General features: G+C 40.4%; 2 protein-coding genes across 4 annotated transcripts; one reads left to right on the top strand and one right to left on the bottom strand.

Annotated features, from left to right (window-relative positions):
* The first annotated feature begins 24 nt into the window (after positions 1 to 24).
* Positions 25 to 10,560, top strand: cngb3.1 (cyclic nucleotide gated channel subunit beta 3, tandem duplicate 1). Its single transcript, XM_023950350.2, has 18 exons — positions 25 to 230; positions 657 to 807; positions 2,758 to 2,929; positions 4,566 to 4,720; positions 4,811 to 5,110; positions 5,189 to 5,397; positions 5,485 to 5,535; positions 6,397 to 6,483; positions 6,590 to 6,654; positions 6,739 to 6,861; positions 7,312 to 7,453; positions 7,541 to 7,700; positions 7,872 to 7,969; positions 8,480 to 8,563; positions 8,635 to 8,753; positions 9,974 to 10,126; positions 10,218 to 10,368; positions 10,451 to 10,560. Exons 1-18 carry the CDS (start codon positions 120 to 122, stop codon positions 10,472 to 10,474), a joined length of 2,355 nt encoding a protein of 784 aa, XP_023806118.1. The 5' UTR covers positions 25 to 119; the 3' UTR covers positions 10,475 to 10,560.
* A 429-nt stretch (positions 10,561 to 10,989) lies between these two features.
* nsmaf (neutral sphingomyelinase (N-SMase) activation associated factor) lies at positions 10,990 to 25,236 on the bottom strand. Of its 3 annotated transcripts, none has more exons than XM_004080948.5 (31): positions 25,067 to 25,236; positions 24,095 to 24,184; positions 23,020 to 23,098; positions 22,855 to 22,916; positions 22,614 to 22,650; positions 22,477 to 22,527; positions 22,073 to 22,144; positions 21,949 to 21,996; positions 21,768 to 21,820; positions 21,045 to 21,174; positions 20,879 to 20,950; positions 20,688 to 20,796; positions 20,426 to 20,602; positions 19,383 to 19,462; positions 18,244 to 18,334; positions 18,109 to 18,172; positions 17,983 to 18,034; positions 17,757 to 17,877; positions 17,178 to 17,309; positions 17,065 to 17,107; positions 16,821 to 16,987; positions 16,519 to 16,630; positions 16,057 to 16,115; positions 15,803 to 15,867; positions 15,661 to 15,728; positions 15,453 to 15,576; positions 15,293 to 15,373; positions 13,679 to 13,829; positions 12,659 to 12,761; positions 12,429 to 12,538; positions 10,990 to 11,565 (listed from the first exon to the last, which is right to left on the bottom strand). In XM_004080948.5, the coding sequence occupies exons 1-31, from the start codon at positions 25,102 to 25,104 to the stop codon at positions 11,471 to 11,473; spliced, it is 2,736 nt and encodes a 911-aa protein (XP_004080996.1). In that variant the 5' UTR covers positions 25,105 to 25,236; the 3' UTR covers positions 10,990 to 11,470. The 3 variants fall into 3 exon arrangements, with proteins under 3 accessions (XP_004080996.1, XP_078794447.1, XP_078794448.1); XM_078938321.1 differs by having other exon boundaries at positions 24,892 to 25,208; XM_078938322.1 differs by having other exon boundaries at positions 25,149 to 25,203.
* Between the last annotated feature and the right edge of the window lie 129 nt (positions 25,237 to 25,365).

The following is a 25,365-nucleotide window of genomic DNA, read 5'->3' as shown; positions in this document are numbered from 1 at the left end:
GTCCAGAGGGACTTACTGTTTCTAAGAAATGAAAAAAAGCCTCAGTGTGTTCAGGTGTTAGAATAGGATCCAAAGGGTTCCTGTAAGATACAGGAGCAGAGTTGGATGGACCGACCTGTATGCTGGAGCCCACACAGGACACCACCATGTTCAGCAGGTTGAAAAAGTGGCTTGGGGCTCCTGAGCCTCCATCTGCTCAAGCTGTACAGGCTAACACAGCTCCTGCCAAGGTAAGACCGGATCTAACTTTACTATTTTTATACATTTTAAAAAGAAACTCAAACATTTTATTGATCAAACTTAGACTGTAACACAATTTTAGGATAAATTGTTTTACCTTTGAAAGGCAGAACGTTTTCCTTTCACATCATAGTATCTAATGTATTAATGTTGTGGTAAATTAAAAACAAAACGTGTTATTAATAAACTAAACTCAACTACTTTGGTTTTTCGATGGTGTTCTCAAAAATTTCGCTCAAAAGAAATGTTTGTTCAAAAGGTTTTTGCTTTAAGAGTGTAGCTCGTGTTCAGATACGATGATTAGAATTTCATGACCCAAATACATCATCTTTTTTTCATGTGTTTTGGAAAATATTCAGACTTAACGGTGCAAGCAGAGGTATTCCGAATGTGTCCTCTGGGCCGTTTGTGTGCAGGAGAAACTGCCTGAAAAGAAGGATGATCAAGCAGACGAGAAAAAGGAGGAACTTGAGAAGAAAGAGGAAAAAAAGGAGGATGAAAAGGAAAAAGACACAATAAAGGAAGCAAAACGGCAGGAAGAAAACAGAAAAGAAGAACCTAAAACAGGTGAAATGCTTGTTTATGTTGCTTAGATATTATCTAAGGTTTCCAAGCTACTTTTGTAGTTAAACTCTCCTTCTTTCCATCCATGGCCTAAAACAAAGCTTTTTTCACAATAAAGGTTTTAAAATAGCAAAATGTTTACACATTTTATGCACTGCATTTTACAAAAATGTTTTACATTTTGTAAAGTTGACATAAGTAGAGAATATGAAGATTTTTTTGTTTTTTTCTTTATTCCAAAAAAGTACATTTTCGTGCAACATTTATTTGAAGTCCTTACTTTTTAACATATGGTGACAGCGGGTTTAAGCCCGCTGTCACCATATGTTGAAGCGGTAATATTAGCTCACTATTGAGTTTCTGAGTACAACCTAATTGTGTTGCCATATTAACTGTGATGTTAAATTAATGTGATCAAATTTAGCTAGATGAACTGGCGCTCCTCTTTCTGCAAAATGTTGGCCTATCCCCACATTTTATTTTGAGCTGTTTTTTCTTACATGTTTTTAGTTTTTTTCTGCTGTAATTATCTTAATTATGTCAATCCTTAGTTCGTAAGACTTGACAATGAGATACAATAGCATATGCACACAAAAATAATCCTAAATGGATTGGGGCACCTCTTATCAGCTCCATCTACGACAAAAACGGAAGCATATTCCAACCGAACAAACTTAGGGACTTGCTTGTAGTTTCACGAAGATTTACATTTAAATCAGGTAGGAACCAAGTATTCTAAAATTAGTGATTAATACACATCCATATGTGTTTGAACTTTAACAAAAATATCCATGTTAGCATAAACATTGGGACTGATTGGAGGTCTTAAGTGTGTATTCAGACTGGGAAGACCGTTTGTTCCAGACCCAGTCCGCTTAGTTTGGTCCGTATCAGTTCTGAACCCAAATTGCATTGGATTGCTACATTCTGACTGTGTTTAGATCACGTGACCACTGGCTACGGTGGCCGTTTTGGTGCAGTTTTTCCGTTCCAAGGAGGGATTATATTCTGATTGAGGAATCTAACAGCGAACCGAAGCTCAGTACGATTAGAAACGAACTGAGACCACCTCCAAAGATGGGTCACAAAGTGGACCCTGGTTCTGGAACCTCTTGTTCTTGTTTATCGGGGAAAGCAAACTTTAGTTCAACTTAAGCAGACCAATGTATCCAGTCTGAATACACAAGAGTGTCAAACTGACTGAACCACATTTCCCTAAAAGGACATTCCAGATAAATTTACTTCATAAGTTTTGTTTGCATGATCTTATAGAGCTGGAACCTGTACTTTTTTTTTCTCCTAAAGGAACAAAAAAATAACCTAATGTCACTGCTGCAATATACTGTACATACCTGGCAGAACATCAGGGAGCTTTGCTTGTGCTTAGATCTTGTGTAGCTCTTTTACAGATAAATAATGAAAATGATAGTGGAAAGCAACCTTCTAGATTTTGGAAGGCTCGACTGCAGATCAATTCACAGTAATATATTGATATTGATTAGCGTTTGATTACCCTATGGGGCATGTACCATGTTCTTGTGGTACTTATAACAAGAAATTTAAACTTCTAAAATTGCATTGCTAAGCATTTCTTTATCCAAATCGTTGTGAATCAGGATCAGATAAAACATTTCTGTTTGAAACTGAGCTTATATGTGACAAAGAAAATACACTGCGCGGTCCACAAGCTCCCTGCTCTGAGCTCTCAGCAAGGGGAGGGGAAGAGGGGCGGGTTTGCGTGCCCATAACTCAGATATAAATTTCTAGTGAACTACTGCCGCCCTGCAGAAACTGTCCTAGAAAATTACACAGGTTTTCTGATTTTAGCTAAAAACGGTATTATCATATTTAAATTTGAACGCTTCAAAAATAGATCGAAAGATGAGACTTGAATAAACTTATTGATATTGCTACACCATTATTTTTAGTTCTCTACCAATTCTTCTGCTGCAGACTCTTCAGCTGCACCTTCTGCACCTGCTGCACCTGCGCCCGCTGCACCTGCGCCCGCCGCACCTGCGCCCGCCGCACCTGCGCCCGCTGCACCTGCGCCCGCCGCACCTGCGCCCGCTGCACCTGCGCCTGCTGCACCAACTGATGCTGCCAATCCAGAGGGTGGTGAAGGGTAGGAATAAACAGTACACTGAATGCAAGGCTTAATGTGTTTATAGTATCCAAACTAAATTGAGCTTAGTCCACTTCTAAAGCTAAACTTTCTGCAGTATTTAATTTTCTATGATACATATTGGAATTGACGTTTCAATTGTTACCATACCTTTTATGTAAAACATGGTTTTTAATTCACTTCAGTTTTACTGTGAAACTGCCACTCATAAGGTCATTGAAAAGCAAAGCATTGAAAAACATGAATGCACAGGAAATGTCAGAAGAACTTATCATGAGAATCAGATTCCTATGATCAATTCTGGGGACTGAAATGCAGGTTTGGAGCGGTCCCAGAGCTAAACATGTAACTACAGATTAGGACTTGATGGTAGTTCAGTCAAAAATGGGAAATCTCTTTAAGTCACATCTGAAAATGTAGAAGGTGAGACTAGCAGCTCTGGGGTTAATATGTAAATAAAGCATATGATAAACTCAAACAAGACCAGATAAAGAACTTGAGAAAGTCATATAGGTGAGGGTGGCATCACACCATAATGTGTCAAATGCAGTAAACTCGGTAAACTGCATTCCATCACTGCAGTTGGCAGTCCACAGTTCTCAGGTATAAAGAGCTTCCTTTATCGTGCACTGGTAGGGTGACAAAGTGCATCTACTGGTAAAATCAATGCCTGGTTAAGCAACTGAACTAATTTAATCACATCACCACAAAAAAAGACTGTAGAATAAAATATAGGGGTTGCAAGAAAGACCAGAACTGCCAAAATCAGATTCTGCTTGTTTTTACCCATAGTTGCCTTTCCTGCTGCTAATTCCTCGTTCAGGAGTGTTACATCCAATATAAAATGGAATCATCCGATCAAGCAACAATAAGAGCAGGGCAGTCCAGGTCAGAACAAGAGCAACATGACACATCAAAGTTGGAGGGCCTTAAAAATACCATAGGATGTTCAGAAATATCATCTCCATGATGTAACCCACATCCAAGCAGGAAAAAGTGTTATTATAGACGGGCCAAATGAAAAGTGAACCAAAAACCTTCAAGTTTAGAAAGTATAGGTCAAGCAGTTGGAGCAGTTTATAAACCGCCTTTACATAAATATGAGTGACAAGTCAATAAACAAGGGCTTAAAGTTTTCCAACTTGAAGGTTCAGAAAGACAGACTCAACAACCAACACAGAGATCAGCAGCTCTATACATATACACAGCTAAGAATAGCTTTAATTTCCTAAAACTCAGTCTATTTCAGTGACTCCTAATCCAGTCGGAGAGCATCGGAATTTGGAAAGCCATCTGCTGCAGATGCTGAAATCTGCCTGTGAACAGGTTTCTCTGCACCCCTCTGCCTCGTGTGTCCTCACCATAAGTCGTGTCTGTAGACCCTGCAGAAACAGCAGCTGTGGTCACTGTGTGACCCCCAGCATGTGACTTCTAAAGCGGCAAAGAAGCTTAGGGGCTTACTGGTGTTCGTGGCTGAGAATGATCAGGGATTCACATGCAAGCTGCACTGGATTGGAAAGAATTCAAATATCCATGTCTAAAGCAGCACATCAAAAACAGGGGCTGCATTCTGCATCCATCCAACACGTTTTATGTGTTTTCCTTCACTGACTTCTAAAACTATCTTGTTCTTCAGTGGGGAGGAACCTCCACCCCCACCTGTTGTCTATTTCCGCTACACAGATGACGTCCTCAGAGGTGTGATCAAAGCGTTAAGAGAACGAAAGGAGATCCTCAAAGAGAAAGTGATAGATCCTTATGCTACATCTCCAGAAATCACCCCACCTGTCAGTGAGTTTGGACGTATAGCTCGACCATCAGTTATGTTAGAAAAGCTGTGAGCGCAGCACGCCATGACCTTAACTTTTCTCTTCTATTTAGCTCCTGTTCTTAAAAAAGAGGACTACATCCGAATTCAGGAAGAGCGGCGGATAGCAAAAGAAGAGGACGACAGAAGGAAAGCAGAGGAGGCAGCTAAAAAGGCAGAGGAGAAGAAGAAGAAAGATGAGGAGAAACGGTTGGAGGCTGAGAAGAAAGCAGAGGAGGAGAGGCTGGCAGAGGAAGCCCGAAAGAAGGCCCAAATCCTTCCAGACATCAGCTGCTCCTGCTTTGACGTCCTCTTCCATCCCGTGGAGAGTATGATGGATTCCGTCTTAGGAACCACCATTGATCCGTTCACAGGTAGATCCCTGACGGCAAACTCTCACTTCTAACTCCCAAGTCCAACTCTGAACGCTACAAATCCTTTCCTTCTGTCAGATCGTCGCTACATCTCCTGGTTGACTCTGGTGGCCTTAGCCTACAACTACAACGTTTGGTTCTGTACCGCCCGGCTGGCTTTTCCCTACCACAACGAAACTGCCAACAAGTACTGGATAACCTGTGACATCATTTCTGACATCGTGAATGTCATTGACATCATCGTTTGGCAGCCTCGACTCCAGTTTGTCAAAGCTGGAGACATCATTGTGAGAACATTTTTAAAAACCAACATGTAATGCACATTTATAACAATATTAAGGAAATATTCATACATTTTTTTATTCTGTTTGCAGAAAGACAGAGCTTTGACTAAAGTGCATTATCGGAAATCCTACCGATTTAAGGTGAGAGTAAAATACATGTACATACTGCGTTTGAAATCACAAACAACAGTTTAGCATAAAACTTCAAGGAAACATTTTTATTTACAATTTACAAAGTACACCTGTCCAACTGCTCATTGAGACAAATCTGTAATCAGTCAATCACATGGCAGTGCATTTAGGCATATAAACATAGTCCAGATGATCTGCTGCAGTTCAAACCTATTATCAGAATGGAGAAGAAATGGGGTTTAAGTGACTTTGAACATGGCATGATTGATGGTGCTGGTCTGAGGATTTCAGAAAAGGTTACAACGCCGCAGCCTACCTGAGTATTGCTGCTGACCATGTTAACCACTTTATGATCACAGTGTAACCATCTCCTGATGGCTACTTCCAGCAGGATAAGGCGCCATGTCATAAAGCTGGAATCATCTCAGACTGGTTTCTAGAACATGAAAATTAGTTCACTGGACTCAAATGTCCTCCACAGTCTCCAGATCTCAACCCAACAGAGAACCTTTAGGATGAACGGGAGATTGGCATCATGGATGTGCAGCCAACAAACCTGCAGCAACTAAATGATGCTTTCATGTCAATATGGACCAAACTCTCCTAGGAATGTTTCCACTACCTTGTTGAATCTATGCCACCAAGAATTAAGGCAGTTCTGAATGCAAAAGAGGGTCCACACCAGATACCAGATGTATTTAATTAAATGGCCACTGAGTGTAGATTTTCTATGAATGTGACAACTATGTTTTGTGTAAACTATACTATTTACTTCTGTCAAATTTTCCTGATCCTAGTCATGATTGAAGACTATATTTCCCTCTGATTATGTTACAGAAGAGAAACAATTGTTTTATTTTATCTTTACAGACTGACATAATCAGCATCCTTCCACTAGATCTCCTCAGTCTGCAGTTTAGCTTCTCCTCCATATACAGACTCAACCGCTTCATCAGGGTTAGTAGACGGCTGATCCGATTTACCGAAACAGCCACAAAAAAGCATTTTTTACTAGTAGTTAGTAACATTTTATGAGGAGATATTCTTTTTCTTTTTGTCTTAGATTGATTCCTTCTTTGAGTTCAGTGATCGGCTAGAGAGCATCATGGCCAAAGCGTACATTTGGAGGTGAGTGTTTGAGAAACAAGCAAATGAAAAAAAACCTCCCATGCTTTTGTTTCATTCATTTCTGTCATTCTGGGAACTTTGCAGAGTGGCCCGCACCACAGGATACCTGCTCTACGTGCTCCATCTCAATGCCTGTGCGTTCTATGTTGCCTCCGTGCATCAGGGTCTTGCAACCACCACGTGGGTCTATGATGGAAACGGTACAGCGTATGTACTCTTTACCTTTTGACTTACTAACTCTTCAAAACTATGACGAACCTGGGAAGAGCCGCTCTCCATGGTGCTGAAAGTCAACCAGAGTGTTTCAAGTTCAAACTTGTTTGAGTTTATTGATTGCCTTGATAGTGCATTCTCTCAGAATGACAGAGTGACAGAAAAATCTGATTTGGATTATCGGCTTTTATTTTGCTACCTTTGTCTTGGCTAAATGATGCAGCAGTTGCTCAGTAAACAGGTAGAAGTTTGAAACAGAACTATCCAGGTTGAAAGCCAACTTTCTGTTTTCTGGTGATTTTCTGCCTTTGTTCATTAGTTTTAAAGCCTTCCATGAACTCTAACGGCACCAAAGACTTTGGTGTTTACTGCAAAATATTGTATAATATTTTTTCTAACTTCAATATAAAATAATATGCATGCAATGTGTTTTTCTGTCTGCAGATACCTGCGCTGTTACTACTTCGCAGTTCGCAGTCTCATAAATATCGGAGGCCTTCCAGAACCTGTGACCGTTTTCGAGATCATCTTCCAGATGGCCAACTTTTTTATCGGCGTCTTCGTCTTCTCTAGTTTAATCGGGCAGGTAAAGAAATTGAAGTTTTCTCTTAATTTGGGAACACTGTCTCTTACCTATTAATCCTCCTTTTTGCCTCATTTCAACTTGTTATAGATGAGAGATGTGATAGGAGCAGCCACAGCTGGTCAGACGTACTTCAGAGCGTCGATGGACGGTTGTGTCGCCTATATGAACACTTACACGATCCCCAAGTTGGTCCAGAACAGGATCAGGACCTGGTACAACTATACCTGGGCTGCTCAGGGTATGCTAGGTGAGAAATTGACTCTTCTTTATCAAACTTACAAGAAATGCAAGAACTGGAATCCAGTAGGTTAAAAAAAAACATCCAATAATAAAGACTTTGAGGTGCTCGGGAAGCCTTGAATTAAATGAATTATTCTTAGAGGTCAATGGTTGGAAAATCCTGTTTTGATCTTTTCAGATGAGTCTGAGCTGCTGGACAAGATGCCTCTGGTGATGAAAACCGCCATCGCCGTGGACATTAACATGGCCACCTTCCAGAAGATCGCACTGTTTCAGGTGAAGCAGAGTTGTCTAACAATAGAGTTACGATTCACTTCAATGATGAACCCAGGTCTGCTGAAGGAAAAAAAGTGTGTGCTAATGTGACTCAAGTGGGGGTGTCTGGCTTTCATATAAAGCATTAAAAAACATTTGAAATAAAATTTAAAATGAAATAGCCAAAGGATTCAATGCTGACCTACATGTATGGGGGTGAAAGCTCTAATAAATGCTTTGACTCTTACCTGTTTTTTTGTCTATTAAACCTATTTCTTTACATGCTTCACTAAGTACCCTCATATTCAAGTTTATCAGTAGACTAAACGGGTCAGAAAACACTCTATATTACATTTAGCGCCATACACTTTCAGTCAGAAATGTGGAAAAACATTAGGTGATTCATGCAGCCACGACAAGTCATAGATTCAGTGATTATTTAAAATATGGACTAAAAAATGTAGCTTGACAGCAAAACACTGATATATTTTCAAAGATCCTGGTCTCACCCTTAAATACTGTCTGCTTCAGGGCTGTGACCAGCAGATGTTGGTGGACATGTTACTACGACTCAAGTCCATCATCTATCTACCTGGAGACTTTGTTGTGAAGAAGGTGAGTGATGCTCATCAGCATGAGAAACAAATGAGTTTTTATGGAGTGTAACACTGACGTCTGTGCTGCAGGGCGACATCGGTAAAGAGATGTACATCATCAAAAGTGGAGCGGTGCAGGTGGTGGGAGGACCTGACAACAGCATTGTGTTTGTCACACTGAAAGCTGGATGTGTTTTTGGAGAAATCAGGTTGGTTAGAATGTTCCAGACTACTCCAAGTTTGCAAGTTGTATTTTTTACCGTACACGTACATTGAGAAATAAAAAATAAAAAAATGTTTAAAAAAACCCCATCTTGCAGTAAGTTGTGTTGCTGTCTTTGTATGGTTGGACAACCCTGGACCTGATGCTACAGACAAATAGGGCATTTGACATCCGTTCAATGACGCGCTAAACACAGGTTCTTGGAGGTACATTTAGCCACCAGTGTTCACACTAGGGAAGCAGGGAGGGACTTCTTTTTCTAGTGTTTAACCCTTGTGCTATCCTAGGCACTTTAACATTGGGAGTTGGGTCATCTAGACCCACTAGACAGTGCGCTGAACCTTTTTTCTTCAATGATTTGTGATCTTCACTGGTGTCCATGGATTACATGAAATCTTTCCACCTTTATCCACCTTTGTCATGGTAGTGAGAACACGTCAATGTAAGGGTGGGGTCATCTAAGATAGCACAAGGGTTAATAGTAAATCTTGCTCCTGTGTTGCTTGTTACAGACACAAACCTCATAATTAATTTCCAACAGTTGGGTCTCCAGTGAATTACAAGGGACATCATCCATACGTCACTACCAAATCAGAGTTCCTGATTGGTCAAAGTTTGACCTGGTTTAGCGTTTAACGCTCGTTCAGGTTTTGTTCGCAGATTATGAAACACTGACTTACGTCGACCTTTTCTATGGAAGTTGTCCCTCGAAAAAGCGTAGCTTTCAAGATACCTTTACACTGTGTCATGTGTTTGGCTGGAATTCTACGACCCCAAGTCTTTCATATGTCAGAATAGAGCTGAGAAAGAAAAAGCCTGGAGATTTGCACCAAGCCTCTTTTAACTGTAGGTGCTTGACACAGAGAAGTGTTCCAGTGTGAACACAATGGCTAGACACTCATTCAAGATCCTGTGTTTTTAGTGCCTTCTTGAACGTGTGTCAAATGTGGACGTAGCTTAGAAGCACCAACTCCACTTGCTTCCCTGATCTCCTAATCCAGCTTGTTTCTAAGTAGCTCAGGAGATTCCACAGTCTGACTGACTGTACACACCTGGTTAAGCATCAAGCAGTCCAGCTAGTGCTAGAAAACAGGTATTGTTGTTGCTCCTGCGGAGCAGCCCTGGTATCAACTGTTTGCGTTAGACCCGTTTCATTAAATTACATTTCTTTGTAATGCACTGCATTTCTGTTTTCCCTCCCCATAGTTTGCTCCAGTCGGCTAAAGATGGAGGAAACAGGCGCACAGCCAACGTGAAAGCACACGGCTTCGCCAACCTCTTCGTTCTGGAGAAGAAAGACCTGTTTGACATTCTCGTCCATTACCCAGAGTCTCAGAAAGTTCTGGCCAGGAAGGGAAGGTGAGAGACTTTTAGACACCTATGAACACTTGGGGCTCAATTTTTTTTTTCATTCTGATCCTGTATATGTGCTTCTTCTACCTCTTCAAAGACAACTGATGAAATCCAAAGCTCCAGCAGGACCTAAAACCAAAGAGGAGAAGCAGAAAGGGCTGGCGCTGTTTGGACAAAAGCCACCGACGCCGAAACTGCTCAAAGCCTTCGGCAACTTCCGCAAAGGAGGGATCCTGGATAAACTTAAGGTGAAGTCTTTCTGCTTGGAGAAACTTAATTTTCCTTACAAGAAAGTGTTCAAATTGATTTTTTTTGGTCTTCTGTTCACAGAAAAATGCAGAGGAGCAGCAATAGGAAGCCGACCAAACTGTTAGTGTCATTGTGCAGCTTGTATGTCATCCATCTGTAAATACAGCTGATTAAAATTGTTATAAAATTAAGTGGGCGGTCAGTTTTCTTCCACTTGGTTAAAAGAATAAACATTTTTGCGTCCGCCTTATGCTTTCTTACCAACTATTCTAGCTCTTATTTTGATATTAATTATTGAAAACTGAGTAAAATCCTAAACACGGATTATTTAACCCTTGTGCTATCTTAGATTACCCCACCCTTACATTGACGTGTTCTCCCTACCATGACAAAGGTGGATAAAGGTGGAACGATTTCATGTAATCCATGGACACCAGTGAAGATCACAAATTATTGAAGAAAAAAGGTTCAGAGCACTGTCTAGTGGGTCTAGATGACCCAACTCCCAATATTAAAGTGCCTAGGATAGCACAAGGGTTACAAGGAATCAATAGAAAATATTGTTAACAATTTTTTAAGATTTCCGTCTTTTACTCGAAGCAAAACACTCCAGTCAAAGGTTTAGAGGTAACTGTTTTTTTAATAACACCTGAGAAGCGTGCAAACTCTTAAATGATTAAAAAAGCCGTTATAGCTGTAAGGTTAACACTTCTTACAAAAAGCACAGTAACATTTTTTTCATCCAACGGATACTCATACTTTGATCTTCAAGACTCTGATCGACTCCCACATGACCACGACATGGAGCAAAAAAAATAAAACACGGCAGGTTAAAAGAGTCAAAAATGAAGGCGAGCGCACATATCTTCCTGCATTCATGCAAAAGCTGCAGCTGGACGTTTTATGACATTAAATATCAGAGCAAACAGCCAAGAGTGATTACAGGCCGTTATCACTAACAAACACTACTTTGACGAAACGCTTTCACTTCCTGAGCCCGTTGCTTGTGTGGATAGCAGGATCTATGGCCCGCCTCATCACATCTATTGCACTCTGTCTCTCCAGCTGGAGGCGTGGGTTCAAAGAAAGGAACTTTAGATTTCAGCTTTGGACTTTCCAGAAGAACATCTGTCTGTCTTCTCCTCCTGTGATCACGGTGTTGCCCAGCTCATTCATCCACATGGCTGTGACGGCACCTGTGCAAACATTTACGTTGGTCACATATCATCCACAAACACCAGAGCGATTATAATGCAATAATACACAGAGATCTTTAACATCGTTATTTTAAGTTGCTGTCCAGCTGTAGAATGCAACTGAGTTTGCGATGCTCCCATCGCACCGATTCTTGCACATTTTTCTCGGCACCACAACTTTAGCCAAAACCTTTTGAACAACTTCTGTCGTGTTCCAATTTGTTGTGAATTGTAGACTTTAAAAGATTCATGTGAATGATAACACTCAAAGTATGCCAGAATACTTCCCATCGATCTCTCTGTTCAATCCTCTGCCTTTTGGCCAATCTGGGCATTCTGGGTAATGTAGTCCAATCACCAGTTCCACAAACACATACGTCAGTATTATCACATCGTTTGATAGGTCAATAATCAAATGTGCGTCTAAATCATGATATCAAAAGCGCCTTAATATTAATAAGGAAATATTAGTGATCAAAATCAAAGAAATAGATTTTGTTTTTCTGTAAATAAATACATGTTTTTTTTTTCCAATTACACTTTTAATTGAAATAATAATTATAAAACTTAAAAGGGCCAACAGTTTTTTCTCTGGTTAAAATTGACCTTTTTAACATGAATATAACCCTGATAATTTTTGTGTAACATTAATTAATTAGAAAAATAACACCTGCTTTAAAGTTTGTACATCCCCCTGCTGCCCTAATTTAAACATAATTATTGAAAATGATCATAACTTTTCCTCCGGGCTTTCTGTGCCCTAACAATCACAAAAAATGCCCAAAAGACTGATCAGAAAAAATGAACAGCAACTGTTGTATTTGAATTGAAGGCTTTTCTGAATGAGAATAGAGGAGATCCACCTGAGTGTGCGGGGATCTTGGTGGTCACAGTGTTGCTCAGCAAGTCCCACAGAATGAGGTCACCGGACTGACCCCCACACAGCGCTGAGCTCCCGTCCCAGCAGAAGCACCTGCACACACAAATATGCTGCATCAGCCAAGAAAGACGCTGGGGATCCGGGTCCTGTAAAAGGCCGCCAGTACAAAGAAAAGATTGAGGATTTCTCGCCTGCTGGAGGAACCCTTCATACCTCTGCTCCTCCTCTGCCTTCACAGCAGAGATGACCATGCCCGTCTGCACATCTGTCATCTTCATGCAGGAGTCTGAGCCCACACTGAGGATGTGTCTGCTGTCTGAGGACGACACAGAAAAAGCTTTCCCTGTTAAAGTGTCTCATATTTATATTCAGGAACTGCTAAAAATATTTTCAACATTCTGGACGTTATCGTAGCAAAATCATGCTAATCCAGCTCTGAAACTTTTTTTTTTTTTAATAAAAACATGGTTCAAGGAAATTGAGACAAGCTCTTAGTTCATTTACTTCTCATTCAACATAGCATAACATCAAGTATTTGCTGATTTGAAACCACTGACCGTATAGGAGAACTGGACTGAGTGAGTGTGATGTCATCCATAAAACATAGGATTAGCCAGAACATGCTAAAAAAAAAAAAAAAAAGGTAGCAGGGCCAGAGTAGGTTATTTTGGTAGACAGAATGACTGAGTAACAGCTGTTTATTTCTCTATAGAAGTCTATGGGATTTTGGCTTCTTGGAGCCAGTGGGTAATTCTTGTTTGGACACCAGGGGGGAGGAGTCACTCAGTCCAGTTCCCATTTACAGTCAGGGTATGTCCGAATTCCCACCGTAACCACTATATAGTGCACTATATAGAGCAATCGCCATTTTGTAGTGCTGTCCGAATCTACAATTTCAAAATCGAGTGCCCTGGAAATTTCCCAGAAGTCTGCATCGATGCTCACTAGATTGGTGAATATAGACCACAATGCATTGCGTCAGAACAATTTTTACCAAAATATGTATTTAAATGTATTTTTTTGATAAACCATCGTTTTTATCATCAGAAGACAGTGGACAGAAGACAGATAATCGTCACAAAACGCTAATTTTAATTAGATTTTAACTTAGTGAAATCAATGACATCATATCCACTGTTTAAAAAAAGAAGGTAGTGAGCAGGTTGCCACACTAGATAGTTTTTTAGGAGTTAGGGTGGGAATTCGGACACAACCTCAATGTTTAAAACATACCTGGGCTGAAAGCCAAGTGGTGGATGTTTCCAGTGTGACACTGGACTTGCTGGAAAACCTCAAAGCTGCTCGTGTCCCAGATGGTGAGCGTCCCATCTTTGCAGCCAGACCCCAACAGAGTTCCCGCCGCATTCAAGCCCACGGTGTTCACCTGGAATATTCACGGAGCCATAACAAACACTGTTGTAGTTTAAACTAGCCTGTTTTCTACAATATAAGCCTTAAATTTTCAGAAAATAAACAAAAGTGATTTTGAGAGGTACACGGCGCTCTGTCGAAATGTTTGTTTGGTGTGACTGTGAATATGCTAACGCGGCTAATGTGTAGCGGTGTGGGTCTGTGCACTTTGTACATGTTACTAGCTTAATAGTTACCGTAGTCACAGTAACGTTTGTTTTAGCAGAATCAGTCTGTTTTTACTTCTTGCAACCAAGGTTGGGAGTTACAGGTATTGTGAATACGCTAACATGGCTACCATGTCACAAACAAGTTCCAGAGTTACTGTGAACGCAGTTCACAATTCTGACTGATGGATCTTGGTCTTTTGTTCATGCATCTTACAGGTAATGCGTCTTAGTGCGCCTTCTACAGTCAGGACCATAAATATTTGGACAGAGACACATTCTAATTTAGTTTCTGTACATTACCACAGTGAATTCGAAATAAAACAGCTCAGATGCCATTGAAGTGCAGACTTTCAGCTTTTCTTCCATGGGTTGAACAAAAAAATTGCATAAAAATGTGAAAAACTAAAGCATTTTTTAAACACAATCCCTTCATTTCATGGGCTCGTAATATGAAATAACTGAAAACAAAATGGTCATTACTAATATTTGGTTGAAAACCCTTTGTTGGCAATGAAAGCCCGAAGTCTTGAACTCATGGACATCACCAGATGCTGGGTTTTCTCCTTCTGAATGCTCTGTCAGGCCTTTACTGCAGCAGCATGATGGTAGACTTGGATATTGATCCGCCTACCCCCTGGAGAGTGTTGTTCACTTGGGTGGCTGTTGTGAACGGGTTCCTCTTCACCATGGAAATGATTCTGCCATCATCCACCACTGTTGTCTTCTCTGGACGTCCAGGTCTTTTTGCGTTGCTGAGTTCACCAGTGCTTTCTTTCTTGCTCAGGATGCACCACACTGTTGATTTTGCCACTCCTAATACTGTAGCAATTTCTCACATGGTTTTTTTCTGTTTTCTTAGCTTAATGATGGCTCCTTTGACCGCATGTTGTCTGTTCACAGCAAAATCTTCAAAATGCAAGCACGAGTCCTCTAATTAACTCCAGGTCTTTTATCTGCCTCATTCATAATCACCTGCCCACGCAATAGCATGGAAATCATTTGTTCAATTGCTTATGAGCCCATGAACTGAAGGGATTGGGTTGGAAAAATGCTTTAGTTTTTCACATTTTTATGCAATCTTTTTGCTTAACTCATGGAAAATAGACCAAAATAGTGCATGAAACAGTAGTTCAGAGGATAATTGCTAAAAACACACAAAAGCACGCCCCCCCCACCCCAGCTCACATATTACATGTTTTTCTCTGAAAAGTCACTGAATTGAAATTCATAAACCCACAAGATGTTTGAATTCTTCACTGTGGCTCACCCCATCATCGTGCTCCAACTCAGCCAGCAAGTCAAAGCGGGATCTCTTCACACTTGAATCGTTGGAGTCGAGCTGCCAGACCTGAACAACGCAGATTTACATGACTTCTGAATCACAGAGCGGAAGGAGGAGCGGGTCACTTCTCAGCTAAAGCTGATACCTTAACAGTCGAGTCCCAGGATGCTGTGTAGAGTCTGTTCTCAAACCAGCACATCTCGCTGACGGCGTCGTCGTGACCCATCAGCGTATCCTGCCGCCGCCCGTATGGGACCGAGTAGAAATATCTGCGGGTGAGAATGCAGAGCATCACAATGGAAATCTGTCCTAACGGCCCTATGGAGCACACAGAGTTCTATATGCAAACTCACACGTTGTTATCCCACGAAGAACACGCCACAGTTTTGCCATCCGCCAACACCAAACAGGATGACAATGGCTAGAAAAACAGTGACGTGCTTCGATTTATTGTGGGAATTCAATAAAACACAAGGAGATTGAGCACAAAAGTACCATGTTGGAGAAGGACATGCTCCTCTGGAAGTCCATCTCTTTGGAAAACATTTTAAGTGTTGAGTCTGAAAAAAACAATGTTTAAAAAGAGTTTTAAAAAGAAAAGAAAAATGCTTTCAACCTCATTTTCTGACAAAAGCAGTTTAGACAGCATCACAGCCATGCTGACATAATGAGCCACAGCACGTCTGCCAAACCCTTCATCCAGGTTTTTGAACTTCTTTCTGTTCCTCTGTTCAGATACTTTTGCAAACCTAGGGATGTGGAGAAGAGGGACGCTCCATCTCGAGTCACAGCGATGCCCGTCACAGCCCTGCACAAAAATGTCAGTAAATAAACCAAAAAGCCATGAGAAGCTGGTTTACAATCACTGGAAAAGGAGCCAAACAGGAATTTTAAAGAAATCATGTTTTAACCCTTTCTAAACTTTCACTTTAAAGACCCACTTCGATGAAAATTGTGTTTTTAACCTGTTTAAGAGAATGAGCATAAAAATTGCATTTCCGAGTATTTCTTTATTCAAATCGGTGTGAATCAGATGAAAAAAGGCCAATGGAAAAAGCTTCTAGGTGTGACCTACAACCTACAGAGGTGAGCCTCAAGCTTCCTGCTCTGCTCCATTCTGTTGCATCCACTTGTAGACAAATAGATCCATGTACGCCCCCCCCCCCCCCCCCATCCCCCATCTCTTTCTCATGTTGTGGCTCCAGACTTACTCCTTATGCATCCTGCAGCTGGAGCTGGCCTTCAGACTGCCCATGTTTGCCCAGGCCAACTTCCTGCTCTCATCCGTCAGGTCTTCAAAGGAGGAGTCTTCACACGGGGAGGCTGCAAACAAACAGAAACACCTTATTTGAATCGGATGGATTGGATGCTTGTAGATCATTGTAATGTAGATAGAAGCTAATGACATTTTAATTTTCATATAAACAAAAGGCACTTTTATAACTTTCAAATAGTTTTAGAGCAAACGTGAATGTCAGAGAGGGTCACAGCGACCTCAGCTGCTCAGCGTTACCTGGCGACAGCTCACCGACAGGCGAGGTGATGCTGGAGCTCCGCCTGGTGCTCTGAAACTTAGCCGTGATCCTCTGAGGGTGTGGGCTGTTGAACAGCTGTTTGGGCGTCTGTCCAAACTCCAGGATCTGTGTCAACATGGCGATTCTTTGATCGGTGTCCTCGATGCTTAACAGGTGAGCAATAAAGTTATTCAGCAGCTGGATGCACAGAAAACGCTCCAATCGAGGGATTTCCCTCTTTACCTGTCGCAGTCGATGTTTCCTTCGTATGTGAGCGGGTGAAAAACTGAAGAACAAAAAGATTCACTTAAAAAACAGATTTACATGAGTCCAATATCAAAAATGTTCTGTTTTACCGTTATGAGCAGCCTCAGCATCGCTGCCTCGCTGTTTGAAGCCAAACACCAGGTCGATCCACTCGTGCAGGTGCTCCGACACAAATGGACTCTCCAGCGCCGCCTTGTGCTTTTCAAGGAAGTCACTGGCATCTGCAAGAATGAGGAGGACAGCTTTCAACTGATGTGTCTTTGATAAGTAAACTTTGATGTATTTAATCTTTTCAATTTTTTTTTCCTCCACACTGTGATCAACCCTTCTGGTGGAACGGTCGCTGCCATGGAACCTCCCAGGTCTGGAGGCTTATTTTGATCAGGGGTATCCCATTGTTAGGTCCTCTGTGACCATGACTGGATTGGACATTTCCCCAAGATATCATTCCCTCACATCTGCGCCAAACTAGGTCCACTTCTATTAATACTTGTAGTTTTATTCACGAGTCATTTTAGGTTTCGTTATGTTGGATGCAGGAGGTCGGGACGTTACTGTAGTATGAAAAGTGCTTTATAAATAAAGTTTGATTTGATTGAGAACTGTCATGGTTCACACATGAGAAAAAAGAAAAGAAGAAGAGTCAAATCCGAAAAAAGTGACTTTACCTGAGGCCCAGGGCGGGAGGGAGACGTCGCCAACTAAACTTCCGTTCTGTCGCCTGCCTAAATCCAGATTCAGACGATTTTCCAGGAAACTGGAGTCACTTCCGTAAAACTCTGGAATCAGCTAGATGGAAGTGAAAAGAATCTTTTAAAGAAACAGTTTTTAAAAAATTGAAGTTCTTTAAACTGCCTCCACAAATGGGCCATAAAAGCAAAAACAGGATATCACCTCTTTGAAGTCTGTTGCTCCTTCTAAACAGTTCTTCCATGTTTCAGCGATGCTGCAGGGAACAATGTAAAGTGATGAGTTTGAGGAGACCAAAAAGGTTTTCCTTTGCTCGGAGGCGCTGCGTACCAGTTGAACATGCGGTCTGGATGGTCGTAGCGGCCGTTCTGGAGGCACAGCATGTGCTCTGGAGCTGAACAAAGACATTTCAAGTTCTCTTTTTGAAATGATTTCAAACTCTTGCATCGTGGGAAGAAAACCTACCGACTCTGACCAGGTAGAAGAGGACGTAACCGGGAGACGAGTAATGGCTTCCATAGATGAAGCGAGGCTCCGGCATGCCGCTGTAGCGAGCCTATGAAAGCAGAAAACCGAAACCTATTTTTACACATTTCTTTTCTGCTTTTTATTATGAAAACGTTCGGTCAGCATGTCTGTGTTACTCTCCTTTTACTATGAATTCAGACGATAAAATACATTCATTGCATGAACAAAAAGGAAAGATACTAAATATTTTGCTTGTACCTTATTTTTATGAGCTAATCAGACATTTGGTTATTGTATTTTTGTAAACTATCCTGAAAAATCTATTTCTTTTATTAGTTTTCTCAATTCTGTGGCTGCTTTTGCAATTAGTTGAAAGTTTAGCCAACAATACAGATTTTAACCCTTTATGTAAAGAAATGTTAAAAAGTGAAATAAAGCAAAGTAGTTTGTTTCCTTTTCAAGCCAATAAACTGTTTTTAACAAACTTTACATTTAATGGATTCATTGTGTCACGCATTGCATGTATAAATGCATGTACTTTTGCTTAGGAGTATTTTTAATAGCATATTTTACATGTGCATGTGGATGTCTATGTATGGATACGCAGCTTTTACCTTTAATTTTTCCAATCTAGTCACAATTAATCATATACAGCTTGAAATATCTATGTATAACTGTATACCTCTCTTGTGCGTCTTTGGATTGCTTAAAATGAACCAATCCCAATCCACCTTTTTAATTGCTGAAAGGTGTCAAGTTATTTCCATTTTTTCTGGGAATTTGTCTTTTAAAACATTTTTTGTTCACCTCATGAAAAATAAAATAATAATTTCAAACACTAAAAAAATGTTTTTCAGAGGACAAAGTCTCTGCTTTGACTGCAAACGTGTTTCCGTCCCATTTCTGGAGAGTTTGTATCATAAGATGATGGCTGATAAAATAATGTGGTACCGGCAGAGTGTGGCTTCAGTTTGGCTTAAAGAAGATGCTACAGAAGCTGTTGTGTATTAAACCACATGCTTACATGAAAAGGTAGAATAGGCTCATGAATTTAGAGGCTTTTTCTCAGCCCAAGACGCTCTGCACCGTCCACACCGGTGCGCCTGATGGCGTCGGCACAGAATGAAAGCACTCACCAGCAGGCGGTCCAGTCGCTCTTTGTTTAGGGCTCCCACGGGTTTGCTCAGGTCCCTGAATGTGGCGGCGTTTGTCAAGTCTGGAGGAAGAGACGATCAAAACACAAGAGACTCAGATCTTTACGGAACAGTCTCGACTTTAAATCAGTGCTCCAACCTTTTTCAGGCCACCGACTGCTTTAATATCAGACAATAGGTTTTTTAGATTGGTCTGCATGGTGTTGAAGTCGATTTTTTTTCTTTGAAGCCTCCAGCTTCTCTTAACTTTGGGGTAAAGTTGATCTTCATTCTCGGTTAAATATCTGCACATAGTTTCATCTTCATCTGTACACTTTCATGTAGAACCATTAAAATGTGATCTAGATTTCCCCTTGACCCACAACTTTAAAGCAGAGGCCCAAAAAAAATAAAAAATAAAAAGTCAGATCCCAACTTCAATTTCTTCCGACTTTTATGGTGTGACATATAGAAACAAAAAAGCAAACAATGGTCACTAAAACTGGCATTTCCTGAATATGATAAATGGGACTCCACCGTTTGAACAACTTTATTGGCAGCATCGTTGTAACATTAAACAGCTAGTTGGTGAATGTTATGCAATCTTATTACGGTTTGTGGGAACAGAAAAATCCATATTTGGAGAAAAGACTCCTGGTTTTTGTTTGTTAAATGCAGATTTCTTTTATTTTGAAGTCAAAACTTTTCTTCTGTTTCCGCTCTTGCTATTTTCTGTGAAAAGAAACTTTCACTTCCCTAGTTTGGGGGTTTCAATTTAAAGCACACACACACACGCCCCCGATACGTGACTGAGCGACTTGACATGCCTCAAGAATGACTTGGTTATGGTGTAGAGAATCCAGTAGCTTTTCAAAATAAAACTTCCTTTAGAATCCGATTATAAATAAAATAGAAAACATATAGGTTGTGTGTTTGTTTTTCTGTGCAGCCCGGTACCAACTGTCCAATGGACTGGTACAGGTCTGCAGCCAGCAGGTTAGGGACCACTGCTTCAGATGACAAACTCTTTTACTACGTGAACCCACCTAGCTGTGAGCTGCCGTAGTCGGCGATTACCCAGGGGAAGACGGGGTACTGGGAGAGGTCGTTGCAGCTGCGATCAGCCAGGTTGTTGAGGTGGAGGAGGTACTGGTAGTTACTGATGTGACCGCGCTGCCACTGCAGCATGTAGCTCTCTGCAGTGTGCTCTGTAATATGGTTCTCTGTGGAAAACGGAGCAAACGTTATCATATATTGCAATTATCTGAATTTTGAATAAACTAAAGAGGAGTTTTTGTGTCTTCTTACCCAGGAAAGTCGCCATGTAGTAGTAGATTTCATCTCTGTCTGCGGTGTTGTAGAACTTCAGATAGATGTCCGAGCAGAGGTCGTTCTCTGTGCAGAAAACCTCCAGACCCTGAGAGAAATCACGCCACATCAGACTTTTACGTTAACCAGGAATAAGCAGTCTTCCGGTCCTGTTCGGTCGCGCCACTAACCAACGGTTTGAGTCCGTGTCGTCTCTTGTAGATCCTTCGTACTTGTTGCAGTTTGATTTGAATCACCTGCTCCTGCAAGAACATCAGGGATAGAGGCCCGTTTAGCTGCCGACAGAGCCGCGGGTGTCGGATTACAACAGCCGCTTCCTCTTGAACTGCGCCTCACCGGATATCCATTGAGAGGCTGGAAGTAGAGGTTTTCGTCTGTGATGCAGACGTGGCCGGGATTGGATACCAGAGGCGTGACCATCTCCACCGTGCACTCCATGTGAGGCTTCTCTGCAACACTCTGAAAGCTTCCAAAAACAGCAACATCAACAGAGTGTTTGGATAACCCATTTTCACCCAAAACAGTCGGTTAGGGAGTGTCCTGAAAGATCCACTCGGATGAAAATGGTGTTTTGTGTGTCTTTCACGTGTTCCTGTGGCATTTTTCTGATGATGAAGGACAAATATAAAGAAAACTAAGCAGGAAAAGCCTCTAGTGGAAGGATGAAGAACTACAGGGTGGTTTTAGACAGTGGGTTTGGATCAAGCTAATGAGATAGAGGTCTCAGAAATGTGTGTAACACATATAGGGGTTGAGTATATTTATTATTACTTTTACTCTTAAAACAATTTTAATGCTTGTAACTGTCACTTCTCTGTTTTGATGACTTTGTAATAAATAAGTTGAAAAATAGATTTCCATCCTCCATGTGTAAGTATTGGTGTCCTGATGAAATCCTCCTCTTTTGTTTCCAATAGAACAGACAGAACTCTCCTTTGTTTTGTCTTAAATTTGTTCTAAAAAAAATTGTTCAACAGCTTCATCTGAAATATGTAAATCTAAGGTATTTTCTGGTGACACCATGCATAAAACCCTTTTCCCCGGCGTGAGTGAACGTACCAGTTCTTGTCAAACGAGGATCTTGCCAGACGTGACTGCAGATTCGCAGCAATCTAGAAAGAAATGTGTGTAAAAAGACGGATGTTGAGTCTTAACAGAAATAAATAGATTTCTTTTTTTTCCTATTTCACCCAACTTCAAAAAAAAAAAAAATCAAGAGTATTCTTAAAAGGCTTATTACCATTGCAGTCTGATCTCCAAGTTTTTCCAAACAAGACGCCCTGTGCAGCTAGCAAAAAATAAAGCAAAAAAGCCTGAATTTATTCTGATTTCTGTAGGTTTAGATGCAGAATTCAACTTCTTACCTGCAGTAAAGTCTGAACAACATCCTCCGTTTTGCTCTGAACTTCCAACTGAAAGGTCATTTTCTTTGATCCCTACCAGAATACACAAACAAGGACTTTTATTTTTAAATGACAAGAATTCAATCTGTCAGCTTTAGCCGTTGCACATATTTGAATTATTTAGTAACTCAATTTAAATATTAATACTTTAGGTTTTGCTTATAATTTTATCTAGAAAACGTGTTTTTTTACCCAAAGTTTAACTATTTAACAATTTAGAGTAAATATTGGTGATCTCGTGGGATCATTCGATAATTGTTTGGGGCAGGAAGGAGTTTACTTCGACAAACATGAACAGAAAAACCGACAATAGGGCAAACCGACCAATAAAACAGTAAAGATGCGAGGAAAACCAGCACACTCACTCGTTCATTTCTGTAAGCTTCTATGACATTCACTTCCTTGATGAAAATAACCTTAAAAAAAGGGGAGAACCAAAATGATCAATCTGAGTAGAACGATAAATCTCATGTTGATCACTGAATGGAATCGGGAGAGAAACCTGCTCGCATGAAACGCACACAGCTGCTGGGCGAGGCCTGGAAAAACAAGACAGAGAAAAACACATAGAATAGTTTAACAGAGCAGAAACCTGCAGTGAAATTAAATTAACATAAGAAAAACAGGCTTTATTCCAGCTTCGGTCAAAAATTTCAGCATCAACTAAATGCAAAATCTGAATGAATGCAAAGCAAAAACTGAAACGCAAACTGGGTTTGACCGTTTCAGATGACAGCTCGTACTCATTAAAGGGGTTGGTTTCCCTCTCCACAAACTCAATGTTAGTGCAATCTCGCAAGGGAATCTGAAACCCAAGAGAACAGATAACACTTAAACACAACTCAATATGCAGGGTACAGCTGTACATCATTTTAAAAAAGGAACAAAAATGTAAATGAAAAATAAACCTTTAGAATTGGTTCCACAAAATCTTCTGGATCAAATATGATGGATCTGGAGCAAACCTTGAAGGATCCTCGGACTTTTCTGGAACAAAATGCGGCTCATCAGGTTCCATCGTCACCATCATTTAGATGCATCGCCTTTTTAATCGTTAAACTTTATCAAAATACAGTGATGCGTGAGAAGAGAAAACAGCTTTTCAAGGAAGAACTTCAATGTGATTACGATGTACAAGACTTTAATTTTTCTAACCTAAAAAAAACAACATTTTTTTTTTGTTTTGAATGAAAAAATGGTGAATTTTCCTGAATTGAATCATGCACGATTCAATTGTCAAATCATACTTGTAACCTCTTCAAACCAGGGAAAAGCTGTCTAATCAACAAATCCAAATGGTTTTACAGCCTAAAGAAAGTTTAGTGGCTGTGACAAACATACAATCAACAGCAAACAAATTTTAATCGGGTAATTATTCATGACATCATTTAAAGAGGTTAACACTTTGTCATTTGAAGAGTTTTATGTCGGCATCCTATGATTTAGAACGGTTGGCGTGTGAAAAGGGAACGTTGTTCTAGATCTAGAAAGTGAAGAGAAAGTTCCAGCAAAGGTCAAAGTGTGTGATAACACGTTTGTTGCTAATGTTTGCCTCTTTTGTCACACGTGGCAGCACAGGATTTGATGGAACTGAGGCCAAAAAAACAAGCAAGACCACAACAAAGAGATCTGTCAGAGCTCTTTGCTAAAGGTTTAAGTATGGTGGTGGAGGGATAGTGATATGGGGTTGATCTGCAGCACTGGAACTCGGGAAACCACATAACCATTAAATAGATGTGTTAAAGTTATCTAGAGGTAATTTGATCAAGTTTGACAAAAAAAAAAAAAAGGTGTTTCGATACCAACAGTTGCTCTACATGCTAATTCCTTAGATGTTTTGGCTATTTTACTATAACTAATAACTGTGATTATCAGAGTTTTTATTAACCTAGTTTTATTTGCTTTGACCAAATCAAATTTTATGAAATTCAGAATAATATTGTCACAAGTTCTGAATATTTTTTATTCAAAAATCCAACTGACTTGTCTTTTTTTGAACCGTTTGGAACAACATGGTGCGCTGTGTGCTGCTCAAAGAAATATTCCTCCAAATCCAGCAACAGAAGGGAAAACCTGCAAAACAAAACCAAATCGGACAGATGACCACATTTCTACAAACAGTTTCAAGATGGAAATTTGTGAATTATGTTGAAAAACAAGCATTAAAATACAGAAGTATAATTATTGAATTTTCTAAACTTCCAAGTTCGAAATTTTATGACCAAAACCACAGTAAAATATTATACATAATACATAAAATACACTTAAAAAATGCAAGACTTCACTTGAGGCCCACTCCAATGAAAATGGAGCTTGTGGCTTGCCGTAGTGGCCTCTTATACATCACTGCTACAAGCTTTTCCCAACTTTTTTTTCTCCTCCTGATTTCTAACGATTTGAATAAAGAATTACTCATAAATGTAGTTTTAACCTGAATTTTCTTTATATACGTCTTCCATCATGAAGAAATGCCGGAAGAACATTTTAAAACCCAGTTTTTGTTTGAGTGGGTCTTAAATAAAACCAGCACCAATGGAGAACAGTGAGGAGGAGGAGCATCTGTTAAGGCACTGAAAGGGTTAAAAGAGGGTCACTCAAGGTAACTGGAGAGGCTGCTTTTTCTACCACAACTGGAAATTTTACCCCGCTTTACTGATAGCTGAATTATTTTGGGGGAAATTCGCCTAAATGTTTCAAGTTCGCCTAATAAATCTTCTTTAAAAAACACAGTTTCCATGTATTTGCTCAATAAATGAGCTTTAAACCTTATCAAAGCTTACTCTGACTTTAATAGGAGTCAATTCTGTGCGTTTGGTCGCAGGAAGAAGTTGGCATCTCAGTCAAGCTGTCGTTAGTGACGCAGCCATGACATTGACCCGCTGCTGAGTCTGCGCTGAGTAAACAGTAGAACACCGAACAAAACTAGGAGCTAAACGAAAGTGGAGCAACATAAACCTTTCTTTTGTTCTCTCTCTGGGCTTAAGAAATGCCATGGCTGCACCGCATCCTCCCGCGTAACTCCGCAACTGTCGCTCACCGATCTGTAGCACCCGCTACACAACCGCAGTTTGAGCTCTGTAAACACGGAAGCTTGCCTGAGACCACGTGACAAGCCTCTCAAGTCAACACCAATCAAGGAGAGAGGTAAAAAAGAAAGATGCTTTACTTTGATGTGTTTTTATTGTTTGCCGAATTCCCTTGAAAAAATCTGTTTTCCTAGTTTGGTTTTCGTCATTTTTCTGAAATAAATTTAC

Source organism: Oryzias latipes, chromosome 20 (assembly GCF_053564925.1).
Source record: "Oryzias latipes strain Hd-rR chromosome 20, Olatipes_Hd-rR_3.1".
Taxonomy (NCBI): Eukaryota; Metazoa; Chordata; class Actinopteri; order Beloniformes; family Adrianichthyidae; genus Oryzias; species Oryzias latipes.
Note: the sequence above shows the minus strand (reverse complement) of the source record. Positions and strands in the feature narration are given on the sequence as shown.